Source organism: Cyprinodon variegatus, unplaced genomic scaffold (genome assembly GCF_000732505.1).
Source record: "Cyprinodon variegatus isolate N-32 unplaced genomic scaffold, C_variegatus-1.0 Scaffold1794, whole genome shotgun sequence".
NCBI classification, from domain to species: domain Eukaryota; kingdom Metazoa; phylum Chordata; class Actinopteri; order Cyprinodontiformes; family Cyprinodontidae; genus Cyprinodon; species Cyprinodon variegatus.
Window position 1 is genome coordinate 5,142 of NW_015152247.1, and position 15,599 is coordinate 20,740.

Here is a 15,599-nt window from a genome sequence, read left to right on the forward strand (position 1 = left end):
CACAATGGCAGCCCACTGCTCCCCAAGGGTGATGGCTTAAATACAGAGATACATTTTTCTAGTCCGAGATTAATTATAAAATAAAAAAATTTGTTTTTTTTTTTGTTTTTTTTTTTTTTATTTAGCCAAAGGAAGTGTGTTTAAAAGTTGACACAACCTGGCTCGAAATATGGGTGTAGTGAAATACTCAGACTTTAACCTTCACAAACACTGAATTGTCTTGCTACTGAAATGTGCTAAATAAATAAAATTGCCTTTCCTTTAGAATCTACTGGTCTTTGTGCGGTTCTTACCCTAGGGTGTTTCATATAAAGTTCATGTCCCATTACTATACACAGCATCATTGTCAAACACTTTATTTATAAAGCACAGAGAAATGTAAAAAAGTTAAATCAAAAGGAAGTTTTCAAATTTTGTAACTTTTCCATTAGTCTCAGAGAAAACCAAAAGCACAAAAATGTTACTTGGTAAAAAAGTAAAAAAAAAAAAAGAAATGAACAAAGTAAATTTTACAAACCAGTAGGCCACTCAGGCATACACAATATAATTGCACAAAATTTTCAGTTTTAACATTTACATCTTGTGAAAAGAGGAAAACAGATGAGGTCAGTGATTCTCAGTTATGTAAAATCTAAAACTGATAGTTTTACTCCCTGAATATACAGTACAAAGACATATTAGCAGTCCACATACAGAAGTGAAATAGAAAACAGATTATTCATCAGTCGATGTGAGAGTCTTCTCCTTGTATTTCTTCCGATACTCATCAAAGAGGCCGGGATTCTTGGGGACACATAGAGGCCTATATTGCATGGCTTCACTTGAATACCATGTTCTCACTGTGAATTACATACACAATGACTGGAATTAGCACTAAAGACAGCAAACAAGTTTTACATTGTATTAAAAACAAAAAAACAAAAAATGAATGACCCAATGTTTTACCTTTTAGCTTTTTTGCAGGTTCTTGATGGACCTTTTCTACTGGTTTCAAACTGTCTGGAAAAACAAGAATATTTAAAGTCATTTTTGGCAAAAACAAAAAACGTACCTTTGGGGTAGAGCCAATACTGTACTGGTGGCGTTTTCCCCCATAATATGTTGTAAAACACCTAGTCGTCGATTGATCTGCATTTATATGGGGCAACGTCAAACAGACACAAACCCCCCGATACCAAGTTTGGCACCATTTCCTCTAAAGCAGGGGCAAGAGCGCACTCAATTTAACTGAAAAGAGCCAGCTCATATAATCCAGGGCTGTCAGTGTATTATTCATTATGTACAACACTTAAAGTTAACTTTAACCAAATTTGGCAGTTTTACAATATGCACCGACAATTCCTTAATCTCTTGCAGCATTGAACACCATTCCTTTACTCTACTTACTCGACTTATGGCAAATTTTCAACTCCCTTCCCTGCCTGTCCTCTAGAAAACCCTCCATTAACTGCAAATGCTGCAAAAGATCAGCTTGCATCATCACATCATCTACTTCACATCTGTACATTAACTCCACTGGCTTCCCGTCTCATTCCTTATAAAGCAATCCTATACACATACGAGACCAACCAAAATCTTGTCTTTTTGTAAGTAACCAACTTTTATATCTATCCAATGGAATGAAGTTCAAATTATTTTCTATAATTTATCTTTTTATGATTTTATACTGTACCATGTTTATTAGAGGTGAGTATTGGCATGAGTGTTGCAATTCGATACATGTCGCGATACTTGGGTCACGATACGATATTATCACGATATTGCAGTATCACTATATATTGCCATATTTTCCCCAGCTATCAAAATCAAATGATGAGATAAAACAGCAAGTGCTGTATATTTTAATCAGAAAATATTGATTAGGTATTATTATCCATGTTGTTTGGGGTTTTCTTCCACTGTGACTGCCTCAAATAGAGATTTGGTGCTGCACGCACAGTTAAAGGGCTCCACAGCGCTTTCTGCCAGAGTGGTGGTGCAGAGGTAGCACATTTTCCCATCAATGTTTTATGTAACTATTTTTTTTTTTTTGAAAATCGATACTAAGAAGTGAAAGATCGATATTATATTGGGAAGCCGAATATCACGATATATCGCCAAAACGATTTTTTCCCACACCCCTAATGTTTATACACAGGGTTATCATCTAAAATGTCATAAGAGATCAAATTCGTCAGTTATTGTGGCTGGAATATTATAATCCTTTTAAATGGGACACAACTCAATGCCCTACTGCATTTTTCATCATATTTCGCAGATCACTGAACCTTTCCATGTTAAATCCCTTTTGCACCAATATTTTTAAACTGGTTTTCCTTTTCTCCTACACTGTTTACATTCTGATTACTCCTGCAATTTAAATGGTAATGTTCATTTCACGGTTTTTAAGCTGCTGGTTTCACTGTTGTAAGCTGTATGCAATATAAGCTGTGTATACAAACTGTCAATGTTTATCTAAATCCAAGTCATAAAAGGAGAACACAGAGGGGGACTACCCATCTGAAATACTGAAAACTACAAGGAAGTGATTAAAAAAAACAATTTCCATTTAACATGTTCCAATTGATTTTCTTTCAAGCCATTTGCTAGTTTGATAGTTTAAGTTTATATTGCAGATTACACTTTAATTGGAAAATCTGCCCTACTCGTACTTGCAAATGTCCCTACTATGCCAGATTTCATTGGTTGAGAACTGATTCTGTTGCATACCTTAAATATAACAAAACTTTTTTTGCTCTCATTTTCCAATTGAAGAAAATATATTGCAGTGACTGAGAACTTTAACACATGTTATAAAGCAACCTAGGCTGGTAAAACAATAAATAGCTCCATTTTACATTAGTGTGACCATCTGCCCATTGTTGATGTGTACAATATAACAGGGGCTGAAACAAGTAATCAGATTAATTGATTAATCGATTATTGAAATGATAGTCAACTTGTTTAGTAATCTATTGTCAACTGGAGTAAAGGGACTGTAAAATGTGCCTTTAGCTGACAAATGCAAAATGTGTGCAAAAATGGGTTCTTCTAAGAATAAAAAAAAAAATTCATCTGTCAATATGCTCTATCCAGAACTCTTCAAGTTGCATATCTGAATAATCAAGTAATTGAAAAAAAAAATTGACGGATTAAGTGATATGCAAAATAATAGTTGCAGCCCTAAATATAACACAGGGATGCTTGCTTTTAATATTCAATGGAATATTATATTTCAGAGATACATCTCATAAAACCTGAAATCTTCAAAAGTTAGACTATGCTTAAGAAGAACAGGAAATTTGCCTGTCTCGGAAAAAATTGCTGTGTGTTAAATAAACTTTAAATATTTGGACTATCCAAACCTGCATTACGATAAAAGCTGCTGGACATTTAAATTTTTCCAAATTTTTCACAACCATAAAGAGTATGAAAACATCTATTTTACACAGTATTTATAATTTGTCGCTGAAGATTTTACCCAAGATTTTAAATAATGTATATCTGCATAAAAAAAAAAAAAGCTTTAATGATTCTGCCCAACTCCATTTAAGACACGATTGCATGGTTAGCCATGGTGTTCCCCATCTACAATTTGACAAAACTCCACTGATGCACAAGTACTGCCTGGTAAGTTAAATCACAGACAAGACTCTATAGGCTGACTACAGATGGTGTTTGGAGTCAATTCTGTTTACCTGAAATGGATTCAGCTTTCTCCCTTTCAGAAGACCCGGCCGTGAAGTTAAAGGTGTTGGGCAGGACGCTGAACTTCAAGACTATACCATCACGGTTTACCATCCTGTCACCTTCCTCATCCATCTCCCTTCCTTGTTGATGTTCAGGCTTTTCAATTGTAACACTGTAACTCCTCTTTATCTCTTCACGTCTACGGCATTCAGTGAGGGCCCTCCTCTTCTTGAGACTCAGAATGTACTTCCTAGTTCTATCAGAGAGCCTCAGTTCTGGGGAAACTGTCTTCTTCTCTTCAGTCCTCTCAATAGACAAAGAAGCAGGTAAACTGTGTCGCCTTCTCATCTTTTTTTTGGACTGAGTAGCAACTGAACTATTTATAGTTGGAACACTCCTCCGCCATTTTTCATAGATCTTCTGTTTGACAGAGCAGTCCTTTGTGGTATTGGCTGTAGTGATGTCCCTTCCTGAGGAATCCAATTTTACAGAGAGAACTCCAGGAGGTTTGTGTTTCTCATAAGATGCAGTTATTGGAGAAGAAACCAGGCACTTGTCTTTTTTAGAAGAACTTGCCTCTTGCTGTCCAAATAATACTAGTGCTAAAGTTTTCTCCTTGTAAAACAAATTCTGAGCTTCAGAGGTGGGATTTGAGTCTGAGGCAACCGGCAGTCTACATATCTTAGGTTTTTTTAGTGAGTGAAAATAATGTTCAAGACTTCTTTGTCTCTTCTTTTTTTGTCTCTTGCCTTTTGTTTTGTCATCTGGAGCTTTACAAACACTAATGTTTAACATCCGTTTGTCTACATCACTAACTTCTAATTTGGTTTGGTTTTCTGAAGGGGACCTCACATTGCCGTGGGATGTTACAGGAGCATCTTCCTCTTTTTCCTGGTTCGATAACAAATGTGGTTCTTTAGTCCTTGTGTTGTCAGAATCCTCTGTAGATAGCTGGGTACAACTGGCTGAATTGCTCGACTGCACAGGTTCTTTTAACACATCTTCTTGTACATGTTCTATTCCAGTTTCTCTCTTCTTGATTACAAAACTTTGCAAATCTTGGAGAGAAAATTCTGAAGAAATCTCTTTGTCCTTTAGCTCACAAACAACAGCATTTGACTGGCTGCAGGTCTGGACAATGGGCTCAGGTTCGTTATCAAATAATGAAAGAAGTTGGTCATCATCATCAGTCAAATCAATAATATGACTAAGGTGACTGGAAGGTTTAATATTACTAAGAGGAAAATTAACATCCTCTTGGCAAAAGTCAGGGTCAAGTTTAAGGGTATTGGTGGTGCTCTCATTTGCTCTTTTTTTGCTGCCACATTTGCATTTGGACGGTAGTTTCACTCCTGCATTAATTTCGACAAACCTTGTAAGGCAGCAGATCTCTTTGAGCTGATTGTCTAAAGACTTCTTCACTTTAAGATTATTTAATGTGGGACCCATGTCTTCAATTCCGTCCCACTTCCCAGAGCCAGTGACAGTCTCTTTCTCACAACTGGAACTTTTCTGGTTCTTAGGATTTACTTGCTCAAAGATGAGTTTGGCTTCCTCTGGAGGCAAAACTTCTATTTTGAAGGAGTAGCTCGATTCACCAACACTTTTGTCTGAGGACTCCTGAGAGGAAGCAGGTGGGGATTGGGAGATTAGGCTCTCTTTCTCCATGCCAACCGATTCAGACTTGGCTGGATAAAGACCTTTGTTTACTGCCTCATCCACAGTTGGTTCAGGAATGTTATCAATCACTTCGAAATTGTGTCCCTGGCTTTCAGTTTCCTCAACAACAATATGCCGCTTCAAGGCCAGAGGAAAGCCAAACTCTTTATCAATGTCATCAAGCTGATCATTGACATTCAACCACAGAGATTTGTAAGGAGGCTCTGAGGGCATTTCATCATCTTTAAGAATAATGTACCGTTTGAGTTGGTCCTGAAAGTCGGGGGTAACTTGTTTCAGTACAACAGTGTCCTGCTTGATGTGCGTCTCACAGAATTCTTGTACCTCAGAGAGCAAACACTTCTGACAGTCTTTATTGTAGTTAGTAATGACCTCACAGTTTTTGTTCCAGGGCATCATCATTATTTTGATGATACTTGAACACTTTAAATTGTTTATAGGTTTGGGTTGAGCTTCATCCATCTCCAATATCAATTTGGTCAGAGCCTCAGCAGTCCAAGATTTTGCTGGAAGCAATGAAAGTTCATTAAAATTTGGTAACTGAGGCAGAGTCCCTTCAGTGTGCTCTCCAGAACTGGTTACACTTACTGAAACTTCGGATACCTTTTGAACAATTGGTTCATTATCATTCTGGATTAATGTTTCAGCCAAGCTTTCAGTCTCAGAGTCCGAAATTGTTAAAAGAGCTTCATTTGCGTTTGCCTTTTTGGGGGTCACTTGATTCTGATTGGGTACCCCTCTTCCAAATGTAGTCTCGTTGATTGTTGACAAATCAGTTGAAATGCAGCTTTTCTGTGCATCATCTACAGATTTACAAGTTTCACTACTGGTTGGAGAGTGATACTCTTCCTGCGACAATGGGGGCACAACCGCAATAGCTTTTGTGCCAGGGTGACCAGACATGGAGGAAGCACAGCTGTCATTTTGTTTAAAAGGAGAAGGCATTCCACTGTTATTTGAATGGCTTACTACCATAGCAGGACCATCTTTTCTCTGCCAAATTACTCTCTCACATTCTGGCACTACATTACTGGGAATTACTTGCCCCCCTTCACTGTTGTTCCTTTCATTGCTGGAGATCATGGCATTCGGTAATGTGTTATGTTGAAACTGTGCATTTCCATTTTTCTGATTAGTTGGCATAACACTTTGAGGAACAGGCAGCCTGGAATGAAGCGGTAAAGACTTGCTAGCATTCAAACTATACATTTCAGAAGGAGCTACATTCTTAGTTTGGACATTTTTATTAGTTGTTGGAGAGACATGTGACCAATAGGGAGGATTGGGTTTGCTGGCATAGGACTGATTTGTACTTTCTGCATGTATATTTTGCCTGTGCATTTGTTGAGGTGTAGTATCAGGGCTTAAAGAACACTTGATTCTTTTTGATTGAAAACTTTTCATTTCACACTGGTTCAATGAATTAATGCTTCTGAAACCCCCATAGTTGTTGTATGAAGGACTGCATCTATTTGAAGGTTGCCGAGATATCTTACCCATGTTAGAAACTGACATGCCCTGTGGATTTGAGGACATGCGTTGAGTACCAACACTGTTGTTCCCAAATGACTGACAACTTGGCGAGACGTTTTGAGAGTATCCACCCGTAGAAAAACTTTGTCTATGGATCTGGGTTGGACCACCCTGAGCCTGATTATTACTACTGGCTGCAGATCCTGGGATGTTTGTGTTGACCATCTCCTCATAAGCATTCAAGGTAGTAGATGTATATGACGATATAGCTTTGGTCATCTCTCCATTTGGAGTTCCATGCATGGCCTGCTGGGCCCTGTGCTGTTCAAGAAGGGAAGCATTTCTAGTCCTATTCCTCTCTGCCTCAAAATACACTGGTCGATTGCAGAAATTAGCTGTGTTAGGATTTCTATAAGTGTCATTTGTGTCAACAGGACTATGTAGACTCTGGTTTGAAGAATAGTGCAGAGGATTTTGCATAGTGGCTGACCCAGGTATACAGGTTGTCGGCACAGAGACACTTCCATCCTGGAATTTGTTTACTGTATACTGTGGCTGGCTAAGGATCATTTTAAGGAGGATGTGATCTATTTGTTGTGAAGCCTCTTTAAACTGTGATGGTATATCAGAAGAGTCAGAGCTCTGCAAGCTCATTATTGGTCTGCTATCGTTTCCACCATTCTGCGAGGTAAAATATGAACTCCGTGACACTTGGACTCCTGAGTTTCCCATGTACTGAGGAGTATCAGAGCTTCGCAAGCTTTTCATCTGTCTGTTATTGTTTGCTCCTTTCTGCAATGCAAAATGTGTGCTTTGTGATGGTTGGACTCCTGAGTTACCCATATAATGAGAAGGATCAGAGCTCTGCAAGCGGTTAGACTGTCTGTTATGGTTTGCTTCATTCTGGAATGCCAGATTGGTGCTTTGTGACACTTGGACTTCCGAGTTCCCCTTATATGATGTAGGATCAGGGTTCTGCAACCTTGTCATATTTCTGCTTTGGCTTGTCCCATTCTGCAGTGTGAAATTAGTTCCATGTAGCCCATGGACCCCTGAGTTCACCATGCACTGTTGCATGGTGTTTGCAGACCAAACTGCAGATGAACCTTGGGACAGATGATGAGCAACTTGTGAGGTCTGACGGGCTGATGCAACCTGGGGAGTTTGACTCTTCATCGTTCCAAAGGAATACATTTTTGAATTTTCTTATCCTTCTTTGGGCAATACAATGATCCTGAAAAGAGACAAAATGGAAAAATATAAAAATTACATAATTCCAGTCTTTCAGCAAAACATTGAATCATTTTTAGCTCAATTGAGTAAACTAAAAAGGTTAAACCATGCACTGAAAAGAAAACCTTTAAAAGAAATAAAATGCAATTTACGCTGAATTTACAGAATACTACTTTTAATAGGCATTCTAAATAGCTTTTTTCCTCTCCTTTAATTTAGTTTTTGACCCCTTCAAATCATATATCAATTGACTCAGAAATGAATAATTCATTATCTGTTCAATGACCCTGGTCATTAGATAAACTAAAGTATGTGCTCTTAACTTGAGAAAAGAATTTCAGACATGAGAAAAACATGGCTCCAAAACGGAAAAAGAAAATCCAAATTAATGTTTATTGTAGCCTAATTAAAAAAACTAATTTCAAATACTTTAAGTATTTTTGTCATTTTCAAAAAAAAAAAAAAAACACGCTGGTTAATTTCGGGATTTTTTTTTCAAAGCCAAATTATGACATCACTGTTTCTGTACATTATTTTCATCACAATGGGTATAAAGGACCAAATCTTTTTAACTTGACTGCTTGGATTCAATTTGCTTTTTTGAGAAGGTGCAGCACTAAGAAAAAACTTCAGTTGACTTGAATGTGGAAATGTATAATGTGGAGAAGCTGTGAAAAAAAAAAAAAAAAAAAAAAAAAAAAATCAGAACAGAGGTAAATAGCACCACCTTTTTTTTGCAGAAGAAGCAACATGTCAGAAATTTAAAATGTTCCCTCGTTACCCCCCCGTCAGAGATGGGGGATCTGGAGTCATGTATTTTTTCTGACCAAGTGAATCCAATCTGCACAGGTCAAACCAGATTGGACACACCTGGCTCAGTGGCTGGGTAGAGCAAATACATGACAGAGAGATGACTTGTGAAGAAGCAGAGATTAAGGGAGTCAGAGAATGATTATATAGGGTATTTAGTGCTGGTCCTAAAGGTCCCTGAATAGGGTGTGTAACATTAGTTGGGCTGAAAATGGCATATTCTCTGTTCTATGAGCCCTAATGCAAGCCTGGTTAAGAGCCCCAGAATGAAACGACAGGTTTTCTTCCTTTTATGGTATGCTCATGAATATTTAGATGAGCTGTGTGCAGGGGGAATTCAAAATCGTCCTGGATTTTGGTCGACTACAGTGGAGCACGTAGTCGAAACAGGGAGCCGGTGACTGTAACCTGGACAACGGCGGCCCCGTGGTTCCCCCCACCTGCCCGGGGGCAGTGACTACTCCTATCAGGGGTTGGTAAACAACAGTTGGCCTCAGCAGATGGCCGCTCACAATGAGCCCATAAATATATACAGACCACAATTAACACATTGTGAGAAACTCTGGAACATATTTAATTTCAGTCTTTAATGACAAGAAGCTTTAAAAAATGTTGGAAATTGCTGTGTTTTCTACTTCCGCATGTAGTGTGATGCTATAAGCTTAATTAGGAAGTATAAAAGCTGCAGAGGGTGTGTCCACACATCTCATTTCCACACAGACTGTATGTTGGTGTAGCATAACTAAGCTTTTCATGGACAATGTCAGCTAATCTGAGACAAATTTTACGCTAAAACATTTAAGTTGCCGTCTCTGGTGAAAATTGCTGCAAACAAGCAATTTATATGCATGAAACAAGTGTAGCAGTATGGCAATTGCCATACTGCTACACTTGTGAAAGTAAAATCTGTTGGGCTCTTTTGTGGCATCAAGATAATTATTCTTATTGCCACATTGCCACACAGGACACTGTTAAAAAAAAAAAAGAAAAAAGAAAATTGCTGCAAACAAAAGAAAGTCCACAAAGTGTATTTTCGTACACAGTTTCACTTTTATGGTAGATAAATTCTGTGGCTGTCAGAATTTGTTTTCTTTCTCCCCACATCTGGGGAAAAGAACATTCCTGAAATAACAGTATGTTTAGACGAGCATGCAGGCCAGGAGGACCAATTACGCAGTTGTTCCCCCTCCAACAGCAGTAGGCCAAGAGTTTTGTATAAAGATAAGATTGAAATTCTGCCATTTCCAAGTGAGCCGTCAAGCATTTTTTCAAAACAAGAACCGTTGTATAACTTGTGAGATATTAAGGCCAGACCTACCCACTACAAAAAAATTACGTTCAAGAAATTGTTTGCGGATTGTTGCCAGAAAGTTCCATAGTTCATTAGAAGAGAGTGGACAGGAAAAAATATCCACATACATACCAATAATAAAGGTCTTAGATCAGGGGTCACCAATTAAAAATCAGTGGGGTCCGAATAAAGAACACTTTTTTAATTATAATCTGTTACTTTAAACAGAATTTAACAATAAAATGAGGTGTTAATGGTTCCAGCTTATACGTTAGATTTTTTTTTAAAGTACATAACAAAAATCATTCATCTTGGTATATAGCCAATTTCTTGATTCACATATTTTATAAGACACCTGAACTGAACATTTGTTACTTTTTGTTTTGTTTTTTATAGGCTAAAGAGAGCAGATGGCTTTAGGCTGCCTGCAAGGCTTTAAAAAAAGGGTTTAAATGGTGACAAATCAATTCTAAAGCACATATCAAGGTGCTCATTCATTCATCCATATTTATTTTTGATTCTGTTCATGGTGGAGAATCCTGCTTCACAGCAGTAAGTTGAGCCAAACGTACTCAAAATGTGCAGGGTCATCTTGGAGCATGCCATTTTACTTTCCTGTCACCAGTTCACCACAATTCTTCCAGCAATCCACTCTCTTCCACTTTTTCTCATCGTCTTCTTTCCCACCACCCAGCTTGCCACAGGTTTGCCTGCAGTGTCTAAAAGTGGCCTGCAGCAGCAGACCAGACTGACACAGCTCATTGGCTAATTTGTATCACAGTTCGGGTGCTCTGGAGGGCTTTACCATACAAACGGGAGAAGCCGCACAAGGGAAATTAGACACTGCCATCGGACAACATGCGGTAATCTATAAAGGTTTTACGTCAGGTTGGGTCCGGATTAGCCAGCAGGTTGGTCCGGATCTGGACGGCTAAACCGTGACCTATGAGTTAGATCCTAAGAATTACAACAACTTTTAGGTGCTCAAGTTATTTTTCATTTTACAACAAAGACAGTTTGCTTTGTCATCTCTTAACCCTTAGCAGATATTGATACGTTTTAATGAGACACTCAGAATAAAGAATCTACCCCTCCTCTTTTTCAAAGCTGAATAATGTACCCTGTTGAAAAAATTTGTCTCAGCTTCCCCGGGTAACTTCAGATGGAGTGAAATAAAATGACAGACAGCTTCTGTTCACCTTTGCAAAGTGGAGAAGAGTTTCAGCCAACATCTGCAAACAGCACTCAGCCCTTCTTGTTTTATGACTTTTTCCTCAGGAAAAATCTTGCAATTCGACACAAAGAGAACATATTATTGATCCTGCCTATAGTTTCCGTCTCCATATATAGAGTTGTTTTTCTGCTTTCTACTAAATCAGCTCTGTGTGTGCGAGTAAGGTCATTTTGCCCTCTTATCTAAACATCCCATCCTCCCCTCTGCAAGCTTTGTCCCAACACCTGGGACTAGTAAATTTGCTGCCCATCCTTAGATTATACATCGCATATACTCCTCAACCAGCACAGAAAACTGACTGCAACGATGAAAGCGTCTGAAACTGGGTAAGCCATGATAGGAGATGTAATACTTATGCTACACCAGATAGGCAGAGAGACGCTGCTGAAGGTGGCAGGAAGATGGGAACAATGAATGCTAAAGAGAGAAAAGTGGCAAAGTGTTCAAGTTTGAATATATCAGTTAATTCAGTAATTTATGAAACAGATTTGGAAAAAAAAAAACACAACTCTTTTGTCTGCCATAATATATTCTCCATTTCTGTATTTCAGTACTTAGTCCCCGTCCCTCAACAATGCTGCAGTAATGTTATTTTTCCTTGTGAGACCAACTTATTTTATAGCATAAAATAACATCTTATTTTGTTAAACATTATAATCCTCAGCAGGAAAATTATAACTACATTGACTATGAGGACCGCCAATTTTAGGCAAAGGGCATTGCATCTTTGAGTTTTTCTCTGAGCGGAAACACATCCTCCAACTGCGCATGGGCCATGATTGTTTTGGTCAGCACACCCAAAACGCACACAAATTACCCGGATAACAGTGGGAAACAGCATTCTGGGCTCAGACAGTAACAGCGGGAATCAGTGTGAGAACACCTGAAGGAGGAACACAATAACTGGGACAAGGCAATCTGCTGTGCCGCCCTTTGGAGCTAAGGGACCACAGCAGTAGATTTGAGAAGCCTGCTAGCCAGACAACGCGCCAGAGCAGGGAGATAAGGCAGCTCAAGAGGACAGCGGAGGAGCACAGCAGTAGATCGGAGAAGCCCACTGAGGAAACAGCGCCACAGGGCAGGGAGAGACTAACTTTATTTCACTAGGAGTTTAAACACCGATATAACATTAACGTCCATGTGTTTTCTCACATGCTCATTACATTTCGATTACAAAGTATGACTAAAAGTAATTTAATGGAATCCTCATGTCTATTCACTGCTAGCCATTTCAAAGAAGTAGGGTTGTCAAAAGTATCAATACTCAAAAAAGTATCGATACTGAAACGTATCCGGATACAATACTCATTTTTAAAAGTATCGATACAGTGCTACCACCAGTTTCAAACAGTCATTCATTTAAAGTGCAGAATAGAGGAAAATGCACTTTCTGAACACTGTATGATTGAATAATTTTGTGCACTTTTCAGTTTCAGACTTTTTTTGGTAACAGGTGCAGCTGCTGAGAATTATTTTTGTTTAACCAGTTTGGCTAGTGTCATTGTTATGTGTGCAAAGCATAGCCAAGTAAGGAAAACTTAATTTTGTAAGTTTTTTATCAAGCTTGCTTAATACTGTGCACAGCAAACAACCTCAAAATATTGTTCTTATTGTTTATTGTATTTATTTATTGTATTTTAATTATCAAAATATTTCTGTTGAAATGTGTATTGAAAACTGTATTGAGTATCGAATATTTTCCTTAGCATCGGTATAGAGTTGAAAAGTTTAGTATAGTGACAACCCTACAAAGAAGGAAAATAATCATTTAAATAAAGGTTATTGGTTCCCACGCAAGAAAATCATTTAATAAGACATTTGGCCAAATAATGTTTTTTAAAACCACTTGGATTTGCATTTTTTATTGGTTTGAAAACATTCCAATTGCTCTAAATTAGTAAAAAGCTAATTTGATGACATCCCAAATTCTTCCAGATAAACTTTGGTTTTCAAACTAAAATTCCATCTTAAAGTGCAATATGGTTTTCAACCATGTTTCCCCTTCCTCTTTGTACATAGTGGTTTAGTTTCACTAGTTTTAGTCAAGAGTTTTTAACTGACATATGTTTGACTTGGAGCTGAATGATTTGTTACCAACAGATATTCAAAGTCTACTGGAGGTTCCGGGAGTCTCCCTGATATCGATAGTTGTTCACAGATGCCCACGAGTCTGATAAATTATCACGGATTTTAGACTATGGGAGGTGGTGTTTTTTTTCAATGCGAGTCAGATCGGGCAGGTAATAATTCATGCACTATGTGCAGATTAGAACTATTTCAATTTTGCAGACAACAACAAGAGAGAGCGGGGTGTGGGGAGGAGAGGTTGCTGGTGACACCTGTGCATCATATCTGTCCAAAGCGATGCTCTGCTCAACCAGCGTTCAAGGCGACTGGTTGTCAGGGATCCGTCTGATAAGTTTCTCTGGGTTACTCTCTGGAAGTCACCTAGTTACCACTCAAAGCTGTGCATCCTGTGAAACGGCAGAGGTTGAATCCTCGAGTAAAAAACGAAAATATAGGACTGATTTTACAGCAGAATATACTAAAGTATATCCACGTCTAATCAAGGGGAGGAACAGTGGCGGCTCTAGACCAGATGTACCAGGGGGCCAGGAGGGGGCCAGGAGGGGGCCAGCACGTTTTCAAAGGGCACAGAAAAGCATGAAATAAATAATCAGGGCAAGGGATTCATATATATTAAGAGAGCTGCATGACGTGAAATTTCTTTTCAATTAGGTTCAATAGAAATTCTATTTCTTATGAGGTCAATATACATTTATAATTTAGGAATTTTACATATTTTTGACTTGATTTAAGTTAAAACTACTGTTTTCAATAAATTTGAATTAGAACTCAAGAAAAACTGTTAAATTCATCTGTTAAAAAAAAAATGTTATCTCCCTGAAATGAGTTTTTGGAACTTGGGATGTCTGTAATAACCTCAGAAGTTTTGGTGAACTTATTCCATGTATGTGCAGAATTATCAGTTTGACCATGATTAGTGATCAAATCACTCATTTATTGTTCTAACACACAGCTAGTAGGGCGTTTGTTCATAGACAATATATCACAGGCCAAATAATGTCTCATTAAAAAAAGGTATATGCCACCCCTACCGGGGAGGGCAATAAAGATCCCTTTAGTATCAGAACATAATATGGCATCCCAGCTGGCTGGGTATTGAATACAATGGTTATTCACAACAACAGGGTTCATTCATAATATGTTCTCTCAGCTATGATATTGATACAATTTCAATTCACATGCGACAGCAGAATATATGGATTTAATCATGTAATTGGCAATCGGCAGACACTCTTTATCGGTGCATGTTCAGTTGTAATCCAATTGAGGTGTTGGAGGAAGCTTACACAAAAGAAAAAAAAAAAAAAAAAGACAAACCAATAATTAAAAGAATAAAACTAAAGGAATGTGTCTTATGAGGAGCAAATCTCCCAAGGCATCTGCAGTGGCTCACCTTTTAAAAATCTGTTCCTCCTAAAGGCATGAAAGATATTTTCTTCTGAAAGACTGGCTGACAGTGTAAATGTCACTAATGACCAAGTGTACAAAAATGCTTCCTGGAAAAAGGTTGTTGCAGTTCCTGGACTTCTGCCAAGAGGTTAAAGGGAAATCCCTCCTTGGCATCAGGGCTGTACCGTTTTACCCGGTAGGAAAAAAAATACATAAAAAAATAGCAGCACAAGTACGAGCACAGATTTCTTTCCCTGCATCTAATCAAACAACTTCACTATGTGCCTCTGTTGACTGCCTTTAAACAACAACACATAATTAAAATAACTTTCTGGAACGCAACAAAATGTTTTTATTGAATGCATGAGGAATATATATCATGACGGCATAAGGAATGGAGCTATGAAGTCTAAACATTAGCTTTTAACATTTATTCTGATATGCATAGTGTTTAGAGGAAAACGCAAAATCCAAATAAATAATCCAAGAAAATCAGAATTCATATGGCATCCTTGTTATACAGAAGAGGATTAGGGCCACTGAAAAAAAAAAAAAAAAAAAAAAAAAGTCATGGGAAAAAAGTCAGAATTCTGACTTTAATCTCAGAATTCTGACTTTTTTCTGTCAGAATTCAGTCTGAATTCTGAGGAGAAAAAAAAAAGTCTGAATTCTGAGGAGAAAAAAAAAGTCTGAATTCTGAGGGTAAAAAAAAAGTCTGAATTCTGAGGGGGG

At 38.0% G+C, this 15,599-nt stretch overlaps 1 protein-coding gene across 2 annotated transcripts in view; it reads right to left on the minus strand.

The window, feature by feature from the left end:
- Positions 1 to 327: 327 nt before the first annotated feature.
- Positions 328 to 15,599, minus strand: part of LOC107104563 — a 26,214-nt gene continuing 10,942 nt past the window's right edge. Inside the window, exons 2-4 of one of the 2 annotated variants that reach the window (XM_015404582.1) lie at positions 3,678 to 8,056; positions 946 to 995; positions 328 to 839 (exon numbers count right to left, since the gene is read on the minus strand). In XM_015404582.1, coding sequence (XP_015260068.1) covers positions 991 to 995; positions 3,678 to 8,016 — 4,344 coding nt within the window. In that variant the 5' untranslated portion in view covers positions 8,017 to 8,056 and the 3' untranslated portion in view covers positions 328 to 839; positions 946 to 990. Of the gene's footprint in view, positions 840 to 945; positions 1,000 to 3,677; positions 8,057 to 15,599 lie in introns of both variants that reach the window. The other variant, XM_015404581.1, reaches the window with a different exon arrangement.